At 41.3% G+C, this 17,546-nt stretch overlaps 1 protein-coding gene across 4 annotated transcripts in view; it reads right to left on the reverse strand.

The window, feature by feature from the left end:
* Positions 1-17,546, reverse strand: part of LOC116062036 (ERC protein 2-like) — a 164,596-nt gene that overhangs the window by 142,147 nt on the left and 4,903 nt on the right. The window contains exons 3-9 of one of the 4 annotated variants that reach the window (XM_036008555.1): positions 14,420-14,443; positions 13,523-14,284; positions 6,337-6,411; positions 5,398-5,442; positions 3,420-3,575; positions 1,964-2,056; positions 581-748 (exon numbers count right to left, since the gene is read on the reverse strand). In XM_036008555.1, the coding sequence (XP_035864448.1) occupies positions 581-748; positions 1,964-2,056; positions 3,420-3,575; positions 5,398-5,442; positions 6,337-6,411; positions 13,523-14,284; positions 14,420-14,443 (1,323 nt within the window). The remainder of the gene's footprint in view (positions 1-580; positions 749-1,963; positions 2,057-3,419; positions 3,576-5,397; positions 5,443-6,336; positions 6,412-13,522; positions 14,285-14,419; positions 14,444-17,546) is intronic. The other 3 variants (XM_036008556.1, XM_036008557.1, XM_031316491.2) reach the window with 3 other exon arrangements.

Raw genomic sequence — 17,546 nt, forward strand, 5'->3', positions numbered from 1 at the left:
TCCTTGCACATGTATGCACAATTAGGCCTAATTTTGGCCCAAATTGCTTCCTGTAATGATGAGTGGACATAGTTAGCAGGCCATTTTCAACTGCCTAACACAAAGAGATCTAAAGTATCAGTTCCAAGTCTAGAGAGTGATGGAGAAAAATGCTAACACCCACCCACACTTCCATCTCTCTGCATACAACCCACCTCCATCCCTAACAGCAAAATCTAAAATCATTAGAGCCAAAGAATTAAGAAACTTCAAACATGTAGAACAAAAAGCTGCCAGCTTTCTCCAGCCTTCTGACTGACCCGCCCACACGTACCAGCCCACTGGTGGTCTAAAGGAACCACACACATAGACATTTTTTCCACCAACCTCAACGTTCATTAGAGAAACAGAAAGAGAAAGAAACCAAGGCAGAAAAAGACAGAATTGTGTACACTTGCAAATATTGTGATGATCTCTGTCATCTCATAACTATCTGTGCATGCAAGTTAGTCATAAAAGGTTATTTTTCCAGGAACAGCACACAATCATCATTATCACTGTAAATGTGCCAGTGATGGCCAAACAGTGTGTGTGTACTGACCTCTGTCTGCAGTGTATTGGCCCGTTGCTCCTTGGCGCTGAGCGACTCCTTTAGCACCTCGATGTGTTGCTTGCAGTCTGAATTCTGATTGGTCAGTGTTTCCAGTTTGGTCTGCAGCGCCTGCATCTCCGACTCCTTCCTGTTCAGCTCCTGCTTCAGCTGCTCTATCTGACAATCACGGAAACACAAGCACACATTTGTTATGAAAACCTTTAAGTCCCCATTGAGTCAATTGATATACAAACGTACTTGCAGATAACAACAACTTCCAAAGTGAGAAAGAAATAGCTCTTTTTTTACACAAACACACATGCACACCCACAAACCACATACAACCCTTGTGCAAAAACACACCAATGTGTGTGTTGACGTTGTATATTACTGAATGTGACAATTTTCCCCACACTTTGTTCTCTATGAACAGAACTTTCAGAACAAGCAAGTGTTTTGAAAGAGGCTTAAATATGCTGAACATACGAGTGTGCGATATGGACAAAATCGATAGGGGGAAAGCTATCTCGTAATTTAAAATCATGGTGAAAAGTGTAACCTTTTCATTTTACTTAGCCAAATTGTTTAACTATAATAACATTAAAAATAACTTACAAAAAAAAGAAAATCTGAAATATTTCTCATGCTGTGGCACATTTTGGTAAACCTGAACTTTTTATCATCCATTTAACCATGAAATTAAAAACTATAATATCTAAATACTGCATGTCAATGGTTTCATGATGTATTAGGAGAGATGATATACAGTATTACAATATTGAATTATCACCCATCCTACATTATCAGTCCACACACAGGGGAGTCTCAGGCCCACTGTCTGCTCTATGGACACACCAAGCCAAACAGCCAAAGAGTGAAATTGCGCAATATTAGACTCACATAGCTGACAAATTACAGATTGCTTTAAGGAAGGCCATACAGAACAGGACAGAAAACCACAAAGGAAATCAAATGCATTTATAGAGCAAGGTTTCTGTGCTGAGGCTAGCCATGTGCAGATGATTGTCATCTGTCTACTGGTGCCAAAAATCCACATAGCTGATTCGAGGAGAGATTTCTCTAATTGTGTGAGCAGGGTTCACTTCATAATGGGGGAATACTGACTGGACCAGAGCTTGGCCAATCAACTCTCACTCGTAGAAATAAAGAGCCCGAGAGACGAGGGAGACTGAAGTGTCAAAAAGGAACTCTATGAGGTGAGACTGGTGAGAGAATAGTAAGACAGAGAGAAGAGGAAGTGGGAACATAGTAGGGAGTGGACTAAAAATATTATGATAAAGTGATAGAGCATTATGAATCAAATAAGGAGCAAGAATATTAGGTTGAATGAAATAAATAATGAGAGAGGAGAAAGGCTAATGAGAGGGGTACTTCTGCTTGTTCTGTGATCCAGGGATGTTGGGGGGGGAGGAAGAAGGTGGGAGCTGTTCTGGTGGAAGACACACATGGTGACAAGGCCTTCTCCTACAGAGACACAAAGACAAGAAGACAGCAAGCCACTAAACTACAGCACACAGCCAGCAGGAAAATTGTCTATGTTTCCCAGCTGGTTGCGTGCTCCTCCACACTCTACACTCCTCAACCATACCGCTGAAGCTTCAGAATGTTACACTTGGTGAAGTTCTGTCAGAAATGATTATCTAGGTAAATAATTAACCTCTGCTCTCATATCCATGTATCATTCTTGAACAAATGTTTTTTAAAAGCAAGCTTTCTAGTGTTTGAGTATATCAAAGCTCACAGAGGAAACTAGAGAGGACAGGGATGCTGTCCTCTCTAGTTTCTCTTATCACACTCTCACTTCAACACCAGTTGCCACTACTGCTGAAAGACCAGTACCCTAAACACTTCAAGGATATAAAATGAATCTGTGTGTCTGTACATATCCATGCGCGTGGTGTCTCTCTGTGTAATGCAGAAAGATGAGACATGGGAGAGCGAGCCAGGGCCATCACTGTGATGTATATCATCCCAGGTCAGTAAGAGTGAAGAGAGAGCTCTTTCCTCTGTCGTTGTAAGCTCACATTCATCTGTCAGGGCCCCATTCATAAAAACATCTCTTTTATGATTGCATCAGGAACTTCCCCGATGCAATGACAAATGAGCCCTACAAAGAGCACCATTAATGAACAAAAGAGAAACATTTTCACATGCAACACTACTCATGGGCCTCAGCCATCATGGACACTCAGCTAGGAACTCTGTGAAACTTGAAACTACATTTTTAAATATGGCTCCTGTAGATATGTATATGTGTCTATTCAAATGTGTGCATCAGTTTGGGCACTGCATCCTGTGCGCACTGTGTCCCAATGAATAAACCAGTATACAGCCTGGAAGAGAGAAATCTTAGTCAGGCCTTTCTAAAGGTCTTCCTGCCAGCTGAAGGTAGGACAGTAAACAGATACGGTTCACTGTTAGCTGATAGGACCTGAGTTTGCTCCCTCAGAACAGTCAGCCGTCACAGATAGGAGAGCAGTTCAATGCTTGGTCATCACACAGGTAAGGTAGATAAGGCACACAAGCATTTCATAGAAAAAAAAAAAAGAAAAGAAACCTCACTCTAAATATGAAATAACCGATCCATTTTTAAGCGTAGGAGTTCTTGGTATCCATGCAACACGGGAGGCTAAAAGCCTCAATAAAGCATGCCAAAAGGACACAACATACTGTAGCATGCAGTTTGGCATCAATATTGCTCCTCCATGAGCATGCAAGGGCACATAACAGGTTCTCACACTGTCGTAATTGATTCTTTAAGGCAAACATGCATCACTCAGGCCATGCAGTACGAAGTCGTCTCAGATAGCGTGTAGAGACATTCTACCTTAGTCTTCATGAATTTAGAATGGCTCTTGTAGACCTCCACATGCTTGATCTCATTGTGCCTGTCGTCGGGGTGCAGCAGGCCGCTGGTTTTTAACATCTGGACCTCATCCTCTAAGTCTCTGATGTTCCTTTCCAGGGAAGATATCTTTGTGTCCTGCACCAGCAACAGTAGGCAGGCAAAGAATCAGCAAAAATCTGACTTTGGCTATTAGGCTCTGGACTTTAATAAGGGCTTACCTGTCTCACATATTATTGATTTATCTATCAATTTATCCCTTGAAAATGTCATTAAAAAAGCACAAACAAAGGGAGAGAGCAGGTTAATGAAAGAAAGGCCGCCATAGAGGGGATAGATGCGGTATTGTTAAAAATGGGGATAACGGTGCATATTTTCATTCATTCTCTCCTGGAAGACATTCATAGTGACACTTGTTCGTTTACATAAGTGACATAAATAGCTGTGTAAAAAATGTAAAAAGAGAGCTTAAGGGAGAATTTCAAACCCTGGCTCCTTTTACACCTGCGCACAGCTGGCCAATCACGGCGTGAAGTGAGTCAACTTCAGATTGTTGATTTCGTAAAGTTACAGAAATTGTCAGTATTTGGCTAAAACAGCGGCAACAACAATTCAGCATATTCACAGAAGACCTCCTATCGTCCTGTATCTAGATTATAACCTATTAATGCACCCCTATTTCTGACTAGGTCTGGTAAAACAGGGGAATTATCAAGGCAAGCAGTTGAGTGCAGCCAAGATGTTTTCCTTTGCAGTATCTATGAGGGAATGGAAGGGTCTGTCATGGACAGGTCCTTAAGTTTATAGCTGCGTGGGTTCAGACATACGTTAAATGCTAAACCTTGGAAGAGAAGAGAAAGGTAATTGAATAAATGGAAGCAGATTGCATGATGCCATCAGCACAAACCACAGGCAACATGAAAGTATTTGACCTTTATTACATCCTCTGACATCAGCCCTGCTGCATGTACCATCCCAAACACACAATCACATGTAGACCAGGCAAAACATACATAAAGGTAAACACACACACACACACACACACACACACACACACACACACACACACACAAAGACACTCAAGTCTCTGTCTAAAGTCAAGGTGGGGCATTCAGGTATCTAGAGGAATCCCTCTACAAAATACAAAAATGCCCACACACAGACTATGCTATGCTATGCCATTTCTTCATGTTGATTTCTGTATCATAAGCCATGCTCTATCTTTGCATACTGATTGCTATCTGTTTCTGCTCCAGAGCACAAATAGAAAAAAACTCACAAGAGGAAGAGAAACAAGGCAAGCCCAAAGAAAATACAGAGGTTAATATAAAAAACAACATTCAGTACAATAGGAATGCATGTAAAAAAAAAAAAAAAAAAAAGTTGGGCCTCATACAACCTCCCACTTTCACTATGTTGATCATGGACGTTATGCAGCACCTAAAACTGGAAAAACTCAGATTTACATTACGTGGTTCCATTGACACATTTGGCAAGACTTGGCAACCCTTCATTGATATTGTGGAAGCTAGGCAATAAATACCCCCTTGGCTCTTACCCTAACTCTTGGCTATAATAACTATCTGAGGTGTGATGTCAATAAGTATGTGCAGCAGCTTTGTACTTTGATTATTATCTTAATTGTTTATGATATAGGACCTATTGTGTTCATGTCTGTGTATATAAATGTTTTTGTAAAACTATTTGTGTAATATTTTATATAATTTGAATGTGGTATATACTGTTTGTTTGCTCTCTAAAACACCAATAAACAGATGTTTAAAAAAGAAAAGTTGGGCCTCAAAAGCGAAACATGAACTAGTGTACATGATGGTGCTGCCTTCTAACCCAGGGAGAATTTATGATAGTGATAGAGGACAACACAAATTAAAAAAGGTGTATATTTGTAGCCCATGGTGAGTTGACAGAAGGATTAAGAGGTGAGCACTCATTACTGTACCTGCCAGATAACGTCAGGATCAAAACAGAAAGGGGCGTTGGTGTTCTGTAATCACAAAACGGAAGCATACACCACTTAGAAAAAGCAACAGCACAGACAGCACAGAAACTGAAACAAACATACACACACTTAGGATGAAGAACATACAGAATTTGGCAGAAAATACTCAACAACTTAAACAGAGGAGTTTCAAAATGCCACAATAAAGGAAGATGTGTCCTCCTCATTATCAACATCGCCAAAGGAAGACAGTTACATCTTACTCTCTCTCCCCCCATTCATATTTCTAATCCTTCTGGCAATGTTTGTTCTGCCTTTCTAATTACTGCAGTCAGATTTAATTGGGCCTCTCATGCATTTACAACAGTGTGGGCATCCTAGCACATGTGCAGTTTTTTAATAGGCAGACAAATCCCAAAGTATGTGTGAAAAATAACTGAATGAACACTCAATGTGTGTGTGTGGGTGTGCATGCAGACACATGTGGAGTCAACGGCATTTTTCACAGCTCTCACGACTTCAAAGGGCTGAGATGAGAGTGAAAGCTTCCATATGTGACATTTGAAACAAATTGAATAAGTGCTCCACTCTGCATTGGCCAATAATGGCCTTTACATCGGCATGGCTGCCATACCGACACGAGGCAACAGCAAAACAGATTGTTTGTGCATGTAATTTTGTGTCTGCATTCCCAAGGTAAGCCAGATCCTCTACTACTGCTCACATTACAGTAGTACATATCAATAATTAAAGCTTTGTTGGTAAGAAGCTGATATATCAGACTAAACCAGACAACATGCTGCAACTAAAAAGCAAACACTGCTCAAACAAGATCATCTACCGCAGTTTAATCTCACTGATGTCATACACACTCCCCATGTAGCACATTACTTAAAATGTTGCCTGCTCTGTTGATTCCAGATCCGCTGTAAGTCCTACCTTCATATCAATGACAGTCTGTAGAGCCCTTGTCTTGGCCGGATCGGCCTGGAGCTGGTTCCGGCGATGGAGCTCCTGTGGAGGGACCCGGTAAAAATAAGCCTGGCGGCTCATCATCTTCAGCACTTTCTAACACCCACTGCTTCAGAGCCACTTAAAAAGATACACGGATCAGTCTGACCAGTTCCAGTCTCTATCTTTTTAAAAATGCTGTTATCTACTACTGTACATCCTTAAAAAATATTTTTTTGCAAAAATAAAAAAAAAACATTCCTATGATCTTTTCCTATGATGATCCCTGTTTGATGATATCCTGAGGACTTCTTTCTATCTCCCAGGTGCTGGACTGTTCTCTGCTTTCTCTTTTACCATCTTTCTGTCTCCGTTCGTCAGCGGGAAAAAATATACACTCAGCTATAGGTCATATGAATCTGTCACTATCACTCGTTCCGTCTCTATTTTTCTATTTCTTATCTCTCACTTGTTTTCTCTGTCTCTCTCACAGATGTCTCTGGCAGGCTAAAGCTCTTGCTTAGCAACACTTTCTACCAGCACATGCGCTACACTTCTTCTATCAATAATTAATGGTAGCTCTGACCTACAACTATGCCCACACACAAACACACACACACACACACACACACACACAGCAAGTTAAACATACTTGTTGAGTATTAGGACAAGTCCATTCAGGAAGAAAGAACAATGAGTTTCAACTACCCTACAATAAGTGGAAAGCATTTCAAATGATTGACTGTTTTGCTATTTTGTATGTCTGCCCCGCTCATGTACATATAGGTAAATTGGGTGGATAAAATATTAGAAACACCTTCAATATAATGAAGTCAAATACAAAATCACCATTTACAATTTGCTCTAAAATGACCATAGAGCCAAACCAACACCTCTCTAAAAGAGTCACAGCAAGAAATGGGGTGACGCCTGCAAGCTAGTTTAGGCAGCTGCTTCATTCACATGTGAAATATGCCACTGCAACATCTATCCAACGCAACACAACCATCATTGCTGCTGCTTAGCTTTAATCAGCGTCACCACCACACGTCCAACTGTAGGCTCTGGCTCTAGTCTCAAGGGGAAGGTATCTGCTATCAAAGCAGCTATCTTTGTCACTAGCGTCCTGTTCACAGCCACACATGTTCACACCCAGAAGCTGCCCAGTACAACCACTGTCTGCTGGCCAACAAGTGCCTCCACTGTGAGCAGTTGGGGCTTAGGTGCACCTCAGTTATGGTAATAAGGGAGTGGTCCTTGCTCAAAGGCACCTCAGTGGCGACAAAGCTTTAGGCCACCACTTCCAGTTTAACAGAGTAATCATTGCAGGACTATGGCAGCTTTTTTGTACACTGCTATAGCGTATCCTGTGCTATGTGGAAACAAAATGAGTTATCACAGACGGAGTTGCAGGTGACAGACAATAGGATTCATAATAAACAAATCTATACATCTACACTGTAGGTGAGAAAAGTGAGGGCTGCCTGCCGCTGCTGTCTGATTGTGTTATAGGCAGCTGCTTGAAAGGGGCAACGTGGGCACATGGAATACCAATTGGACTGCATAGGATCACAAAAACACAGCATACACCCACACATTGACTAATGCCTACTATAATGTGCACCTCTAAGGAAAATGAAAAGGTTTGAGTGACACTGAAAAATGAGGGACCCTGCCTCTCTCAACTGTTGGACAGATACACAAACCAAAGTTACAGATACTGTAGATTAAAAGACAGAGAAACTACAATACTATCAAAGCCAAAATAAGAAAAATAACAGACAGTCAGTGGGTAAAGAAAAGCCACCAAATCAGACAAAAACCACATGGGGATGGGACAATAATATTAAGGCAGCTCATCAATCAGTCAATTAACGACTCTAGAAACGCATGAGTAGATATACAGGGAGAGGCAACAGGTTGCCATGATTTCCCATTTCTCCCATTTTTCCTAGTTCTCCCTCTGAGTTGAAATGCGAGGAGACAAGGGCCTTATCCTCTTGTCCATGTCAATTGTGGATAAGGAGGGATTACTGCTGTCAGAGCATGCTTCCCACAGACTGGTATGCCCACTGCTGCACAATCCTAATCTCCTACTGACCATATGTGTATTAATGTGTCATGGTGAGTGTGTTTATTTATCTGTCCCATGGAAAGAAAGTGTGTATTAACTTCTTATCAACAACAGTTAGAGTACAATGGGGGGAATTAAGTCATGCAAGAGAGCATGTCATCAAAGACCGTCATCTCTGCTCCACATGTGTCAGAGGACCAAACATATGGAATGAATAGGATCAACGGAACACTATAGCAATAAGTGCCGGCATCCTGAATGGAAGGATACGGTCAAAAGGTTCAATTCTGGCCTGAAGGCAATGGTGTCATATATGCCATGCACAGACTAGAACATGCACAGATTTTACATAGACACCCACACATACACACATACTCACACACACATTCATCAATCACATTCCCATCCCTTCTCCATCAGTGAGAGAAAAAAGAAACACATTTGCTTGCCACAAATGTGAAAATATATGCGCCTATCAGCTCAATGGCTTGAAAGAGCACTTTTAAAAGACAAAGGGAAAAGCAGAGGGAAAGCCTTACTGAGAAATAGGGAGGGGGTAAGGAGAAGGTTTGAGGGGTGTAATTTTGTCCCGATAAACTTTTCCGCTCAAACATTCTGGGAGATCAACAGAGCGTGGCGAATATGTGGTGCCTGGGGTGTGGTGGAGAGAAGGGAGCACTGGTGTGTGTGTTTGTGTGTGTTTGTGAGTGTTTGCTGAAGGTATAGTGGCCTTCTTATGTTAGTTGAGAGGGGCTTCATTAGCGGAGGCTGAAAGAAGCCAATCAAAAATGGAGCCCTAAAAAGCCCCACCAGGGACAGGCTTTTCACCGATTAACCAAACCACAACAGATAGCATATCAGCCCGGGGAGTAAGAAAGACAGAGTTGGGAAATGTTGATGGACAGACAAATATACTCAGGCAGAAAGGCAGATAAGTAAGAAGAGATAGGTTGGTGGCATGAGAAAGTCAGCAAAAAGAAAAAGCAGGATAGAGATTACAAAAAAGAAAGATTTGCTGACATGAACTTCCACTTCTCCTCAAGATAGTGGCACTAGCGTTTTAAAAAGCTACATCTGAAGTTTCATCAATGTTTGAGAGAGGATGCAGGGGCAGACAGAGAGGGCCTGCCAAAAACAGCAGCAGAACTTCTAAAACCAGTCATACTATAGAAAAAACAGGGTAGCCATAAGTGCTTTGCCCTTATATTTTTTAGACTAGAGTATTGCTACATACAGCACTCAGTCATACCGATTCAATAGTGAGATGTCTTCATATACAGTAGGGGCCCTAACTACATCCAGAGGCCGTAAGGACCATATGAAATTTGCAGTACGATATGTATCAAAGTAGATATGCCATCTCTAAGTAAAAATGTCACAGTGAGAGTGTGCATGTGTGTGTGCATGCCCTTGGCAGCAGGACAGAGCTGGGCAGGAACAGACCAGTGGTGCGGCTGTTATTATTGGGTCTACAGGGACCTGGCATCTGGGGATAGCCGATTAGGCCCAGATTTATGCCTCTCAGCGCGTGTGTGAGTGTGTGTATGTGTGTATCATCACACATAACTTAGGCTCACAGTTAGTGCATGTTACTAACACACTAGTTAAATTCTAATAGAACACTGCCACTTTGTGGACATTACTAGTAATGGAAAAATGTATCAGTAAATATTATAGAGAACTCAACCATACTATATGGCTTTCACATTGTTCCAACAAATGATGGTGATGTTGACCAGTGTAATCATTTTATCTCAAGAGCCAAGTGAAAAGGCTGACATAGATGTGCCACTGTCTCTATGGCAGGTCTATGCAGCTAAGGCAGTCTGACAGCTGACAAAGGAACAGGAAACACAAGCGAGAGAGTACCACTACCCACACAATCCCCTGACAACACAAATCAGCAGGTGAAGTAGTGATGGAGTGAGCTATATATCCATGCATACCATACACACAGAAATACAGACAGCTGGTTAAAGTAACTTCACATCTGGACATGGTTTGTAAGTAATGAAAGGTACAACAAAGAGAGAAAGAAGAAAAGAGAAAAAGACATTTTAATTCTCTGTGAACCCTTACTCGATTCTCAGATTTGCATCATACAACCCTATGTAGACTGACACATGTTCACACCCATCTCCTAAACCGTCCTTGCATAAAAAATAAGAAACTAACACACATTTAAGGTGATCAGTTCTCTTCAAACCAGCAAAGAATACCCAAAAAGCCCCATGTCAACCCTAAGCCATACTTTAAGAATAAATAAAAACAGAGGTGAACTAAAAATGGAGGCAGTTATTATCCCAGCTCAAGCTAAACAAGCTGGGTCATTTAAAGGAGAGTAATGGGCGCGGTAATGAAAGGCAGTTGGGCTGGTTTCTTTTGGAGCTAATCAAAAGAGCTAAGAGTAGTGCCCCCTATTAGAGGCAATAGCTGCACTACCATCACTGGCTTGCATTCACTGACCATGACAAGTGCAAGTGTAAGGCTAAATGATGTTTATGTGTCAGAGTGGTCCTCCGACTCTTAAACAAAGGGAAGAGGCCTTCACAGGAAGAGAGCTGCTTCTTACAGTTAAATGAGTGCATATAAATCCACACACATTCCACACTAACCACAACCACATCGAAGTGTCAGACAACTTGACTATTTTTCACCACAATGTTATAAACTACATTTTGAAATCCCCCAAATTTGAATGTTTTCATAAAACAATAGTGAATATTTAAGTGTCTGACAGTGCCTTGTCACTACAATTAAATGTGTAATAGTAGCTCAGTGATTAGGAAGTATTTTGAATAATTATTTGTTTTCTGCACATAAAACAACTTTGTCAGTGAAGCAGGACAATGCATTTTTATACATCAACACTAAAAAAAATTATTATTTTGAATATGTTTCCCAAATCCTTATTACAATACAATAATTTTGGGACTAGCTTAATATTATTATAAAACTGTTAAAAATGACATTTAAAATATTTTATTTCACTAATGTAATAGACCATGCACAGTGTTAAACCTTGTCTTCACTCTGATGTATATACAACCAATGCAATACAAATATAACCGCAAGTAGCAATTCAAATAGCTCTACAGCATATGAACATTGAGTCTAGTACTATCTACAAATCAGTTTATTTCACTCTAAGGCATGCTTTTACTTTGGCTTAAAAACTGAAAAATCAACTGCTACACTTCAGCTGCAATCAGTTCAACTCTCTCTCCCTCCCTCTCTCCCTCTCTCACACACACACACACAGAGCCTCCATCCCCTCCTTCTCAACCTCAGAGGAGAGGAGGCCAGAAGGAGACGAGGGAAAAAATGAAAGAACAGCAATCACCTCTCTTTTCAATCAGGGCGGTCAGTGTGTTTTCCCTCATTAATCATACATTAATATTCAGACTAACACAGCCTGTTTTTCTACCTTAGAAAAACACTCCTTTCTCCCATCTCTCCCTCTCACCTCTTAGACCCACTCACCCCCTCTTCCTCCATTGCACCCACAGTATGTTAAGCTGTCAAGCAGTTAAAAATAGCACAGCACACAGAGTGTGTGTGAACAGGTACTCACCTCTTAAACACACACAGCATGGTTAGTTCCCTTACGCACAGACACACCACACACACAAGAACACACATTCAGAGCAGTGGTCGCATTAGCATGGGCTGAAACACCCATGCTCCCCTCTGACAAAATCATCACAGTGACCAAACACCCGGCACGGGTGGAAATCCCATCAGCCACCAGCCGCCCGTTGAGGGAGTGTCCTCGCTAGAAACGCTAAGCCGACAGGCCCCAGATGTGCATGCATGCTCACATACACCCACGCAAACGCAATCATTCTGACTGGGCACAGCAGAGAGGCAGACAAACAACATAGACAGAAAAACAAGAACATCATGACACTAACAATATCAGAGGCATGCACAGACATCACAACACTCAACACACACACTCACACAAACACACACAGAGAGGTAGAGAAATTAAAGGCTAAGAAGATTTAGGAGTTAAAAATAAACAATGCAGGAGTGAAGAGCATAGAGCAGCCTACTGCGAGGATACAGACACACCTGTTCTACACCACAGTTAAATGGAGGGCTGGTAATTTTAAATTCTCAATCAAATATAAAATAAAATTTAGTCTCTGAGGAAGACAGAAAAACAGGAAAGAGTGAGGTATGAGCATACCAAGAACAAATGTTTTTTTTCTTATATTTAAACTGAGAAATTTTGCTGAGCTGCAATAAATATCGCACCTTATTTAATATTTTTTTCAATTCCAATGCACAAGCTTACTGCATGCCACACGCTGTAGAATAAATGCCAAATGCTATGCACAACACACAGACAAGTGGCATATGAGCAACTGCCATATGAGCATGTGCATACCCAGGAACACACACACACACACACACACACACACACACAAACAAACCGAGTCAGATTGTAAAACTGCATGGCTGAACACAGGCTTAGGGCTCTCAGTGTGTTAATCTGGCCCATTGATAAGACCTGCTGAGCTGCTTTCTGCTCCCACACTTTACATAATACAGACACACTCACAGGTACACAATCACACACTCTCGCACACGCACACACACATATACATACGAAAAGCTTAACAGCAAAATGTTATTAATTTATCACATCGATGAATATGCAAATTAAAAAAATACATAAAACAAATAGATCATATATGTATCTAAGTATGGACACGATATGGAAAAAAATCTATCACTTTAACCATTCATATATATTACCATATCTATTAAAAAGCTATCATGCACTAGGCTGTATGATGGCAAATCATAGAGGAAGTAATTTTCAGCTCTCAATTATTTTCACAACCATTTTAAGTATAATCGGACATGGTAATTGCTTTGTATTGTCAACACAGGCAACATAATTGTGTACTATGATTTGTAATATAACAAAACCATGATTTTATTGTGAAGTGAAAGATAATAAATAATAAATGTCGACATACTGCCCGCCCTTACTGTTAAAATCACTTTAAAACTATATATGAATGGTTCAGATTCATACCCATTTACCCCCTGGAGCACTCAAAAATACAACAAAGAAAAACATACCTCTCGCACATGCATGTTCTCCAGCTGCGATTCAGCCTCCTGTGCCGCCATGGTTACGATGCCTGTCGGCTGTCCCCGACCCCAGTGTCCCTGACCTTGGCCTTGGCCTTGGCACTGAAGCATCTCCAGCAGCCTCTGGATGGACTCGTCCCGGGCGCCCAGAGTCTGTTTCTGAGAATCGATTCTCATCTCCATCTCTTCCATGGTCTTCCTCAGCAGGAACAGCTCCTTGGCCTGCCGCTCATGCTCTGCCTGCATCCTGAAGACATTCTCCTCTGATGGATCCAGAGGAGGAGGTGAGGAGAAGCCGTCACACCCGGGCACCTGGCAGGGGCTGCAGGGCCGGAGTGAACCAGAGCTGGGCGCTACCACCGGACCTTGGCTGGGAGTGTATAGGGGCTGATTTGGGCTGTTCCTCCGCCCAGGCTGAAGGGTGTTGGCAGGGCTGATTCTCTGTGCAGCTACTGCAGTGTTACAGCCATAACCAGGGCTATGAATGATGACATCAGCTTCCTGTTGCCTCGGGTTGTAGGTGTTGGATGGGCTGGCTCTCGGGCTATTCTTTGGTCCAGGACTATGCAGGTTGCTGGAGCTTTGTCTGGGGCTGTGGCCAGGGCTGAGCCCCCCTCTGTGGTCCTGGTCTGTATGGATTTCTCGATAGGAGCCAGAGTTCCCCTGCTGTCGTTGTTGCTGCAAGCGGCTGTTCATCTCTCTGTGAGCCCTCAGCTCCTCCTGTAGCTCCTGAACTGTCAACGGAAGCTGCTACAAATAGAGAAAGATTAAGCACAAATTCATTCATTAAGTGCAGAAACATACCAAACACACAAACACATTAAAAATTCCTAAACATATGATGACACACACATAAAAAATATACACTGGGGTACAAAAACAGACCTTGTTTCTTCTGATATCCCCAGGCTGCAGCAGCAAAATGTGACATAAGAAAGACATGCACATGCATGAAGACAAAATAGAAAGCAGATGGAAAAATATCAAACCAATATGTAGATTACTTCATGCTGTTGGGTGATGGTCACATGCTTTGGCCACCAGGGGGTGACATTTCTCTTCAAAACACAGGGTGAAGACATAGAAGGTACTGAAAGCCAAAATGACTTGGGTTTGTTTGAAAGAGGTGAAGGTCAAAAGGGGGAAGACAGGATAAAGGGTGATGTTATTCCAGATGAAAACAAATCTGTGATTTATGAAAACAAATCAGAGCAAGAGTTACTGGCCTAAATGCAATGAGAATTATGGGGTCCCAATTGTGCCACTAAAAAATCAATTGATAAACTGACAAATCAACAATTATTCAAGAATACAATTACGACATATGCAAACCAGTGGGCAAACTAATAAAACAGAATAATCAAGAGTTCAGTCCTTAATGAATAAAACAATCCCTGTTTTGCAGCATGGCGTGATATTCAAAAATCTTGGGAAGATATTTGCATTGAATTCATTTTTATTGGTTTTGAGTTTGTAAAGATTGACTGAAGAGGTTTACTGATGCAATTACTGATTGATTTGTCAATATATTTATCACTTTAACAATTGATTACAAAGTGACACAAATGGGCCCAGATAAAGTGTTGCTGGGGACATTTCCCTCAACATGCCTGCTTTTGCCGCATGTAGCAGAGCAAAGTGAAAAAATACAATATGCTGATTTACATCCACAGCTCCTGGCTTTCCTGACTGGCAAATGGAAATTCATTCTGTGCTTGAAACCATGGGCACAGCATTCTTGATGATTGACTGAGCAGGGTAAGAAAAGGCTGTGAGGAAATCAAACAAAAGGAAACAGAAATATACACACACAGTGGCCGGGTTGGGTCAGTGGGTAGAGCAGGTGCACATAAACATAGAGGTTTATGCCTCGATGCAGAGGTCCAGGGTTTGAATCCAACCTGTGACGATTTCCTGCATGTCTTCCCCCTCTCTCTCTCCCCTTTCTCACCTAGCTGTCCTATCCATTAAAGGCAGAAAAGCCCAAAAAAATAATCTTAAAAAAAAAAAAAGAAATACACACACACAGCATGTCCCTCAACATAGATTATGTCAAAGATTCATTGACACAAACACTAAACGGAAGTTAAATTACTAATCTTTTCATCTTTGTGAAAATATTACAAATCCTTCCTCAAATATTCTTACTCCTCTGCTTGAGTCCAGAAAGCACAGAGCGCCAAGGACGCAGAGTTGTGATGTAGGAGAAAGGCGAGGGTGATAATCAATGCAAAAAGCTAGCACTGACTATCAAGTCCGAGTGGGTGGACAATCCTCCACAAACACAAACACACACACACACACACACACACACACACACACACACACACACACACACACACACACACACACAAGACTGTAGACACAAATACATATGTACACATTTACACACAGGCACACGCGCACATGCACACATACACCAAACAAACAGATGGTTAGGGGACAACTGTGGTCATTGCAGCTGAGAGAAAAGGTGACATTCCTCATGCTAATTACAAAGTGTTCCTGTCAGTCTGAATTCTTCCCAGCGTCTCAAAGGGCCAAACACAGGAGAAATGGAGAAGAAGAAAAAGAGGATAAAAGTGATCGTCTGAAAGCAGAGATGGGGGATGGAGGTGATAAGGGAGAGTGAGGTGACAGCAGATAAGAGTTAGAATAACATATTCTGCATGAGGTATAGCTGTTGCGTTTTCAAAGTAATTGAAAGAAACTGGGCTTATTTCTGACTTTATATAATAGGGCTGTTACAACATTCTAAGGGAGTTAAGGTTTAAGATGGTAGCAACTTAATGGGTGATCAATATTGGTAACAAATCCCTAGGTGTGTGTGTGTGTGTGTCTGTAAGAAAAGAGGAGGAGTAAGAGTGAGAGTAATATAATGTTTTATAATGAATAATGTTTTGTTTATAGATATACTGTACATGGTCAACCAAACTGACTAACTCGTGGGTATATGTCACATTGATTTTCAGTATGAACTTCAATCTTGCTGGAAACAAAGAAGGTGTTATGAATTCTAACCTAGAAATCTAGACACACCCTAGCGGCAGCAAATGTAATTTGCAGCCAGGGTCAGTCTAGCAACTCTCTGTTGGCTTGCGAGCTGGAAAAAACAAATTCTGGTCATGCCAATCACATCGTGTATAGAGTCGGGGGGGGGCTTAACATAAGGACGGCAGAGTTGAGACGGTTCCGCGTGAATTTCCTGCTACTTGAAAACAAAGAAGATGGCTGCTGCTGCTGGCGAACAGCGGTCTTTCGAATTGGCTTTAGCCGCGATTCCAGAAGACTTGGAGTTAAAGCGTAACTCTCGCCAAAATGCAACCTAGGGTATTTTTGTGAATGTACTTTCGAATGTACTTTCGTTTAAAAGCATATTTGGAACGGAATCGCCATTTTTAAGATTTACCATATTTTTGTTTTTCGATCAAATGGCCTTTTGAATGGGAGTGCTAGGGGCACTTTTATGCTAGCCTCAAAATAGCTATTTTTAAAACACTAAGAAGGCTCGACACAACATTAAACTTTGCTCGAAGTATGACCACGGTCTCTACACCTTAACGAAATCATTGACAACATTGTTTGTGTACACAGAGTTTACTAAAAAGAAAGGCTACATATAATGGCAGGAGGCCATATCATAACTTGAGCATGTAATGGTTTCTATCAGTTCTTTTATTTTTATTTGTCAAATGGTGACTTTTCCGATGCAACTGTTCTCCAAGATCTTTAAATGGATTCTATGATGCCAGTTTAGATCTCTGTTAATAAAACAAACTCATTCTTCTTCTAACAGCCTACGATATATTCTCTACACCTATGCTTTCATTCTTGTAAGTGTAAATAAGGGTTCTCATAAGGTACATATGGGTTATATGATCATACATCTAAAGATACTCTACTGTGAGTGGTTTTCAGTAGATAAACAGAGATAAAAGAAGAAAAGGGTGAAGGTAAAAAGATGGTACAAGCGAGTGTGTTAGTATGGGAGAGACCAATGAGTCGACACTCA

This window comes from Sander lucioperca, chromosome 12 (genome assembly GCF_008315115.2).
Source record: "Sander lucioperca isolate FBNREF2018 chromosome 12, SLUC_FBN_1.2, whole genome shotgun sequence".
In the NCBI taxonomy this organism is placed as follows: Eukaryota; Metazoa; Chordata; class Actinopteri; order Perciformes; family Percidae; genus Sander; species Sander lucioperca.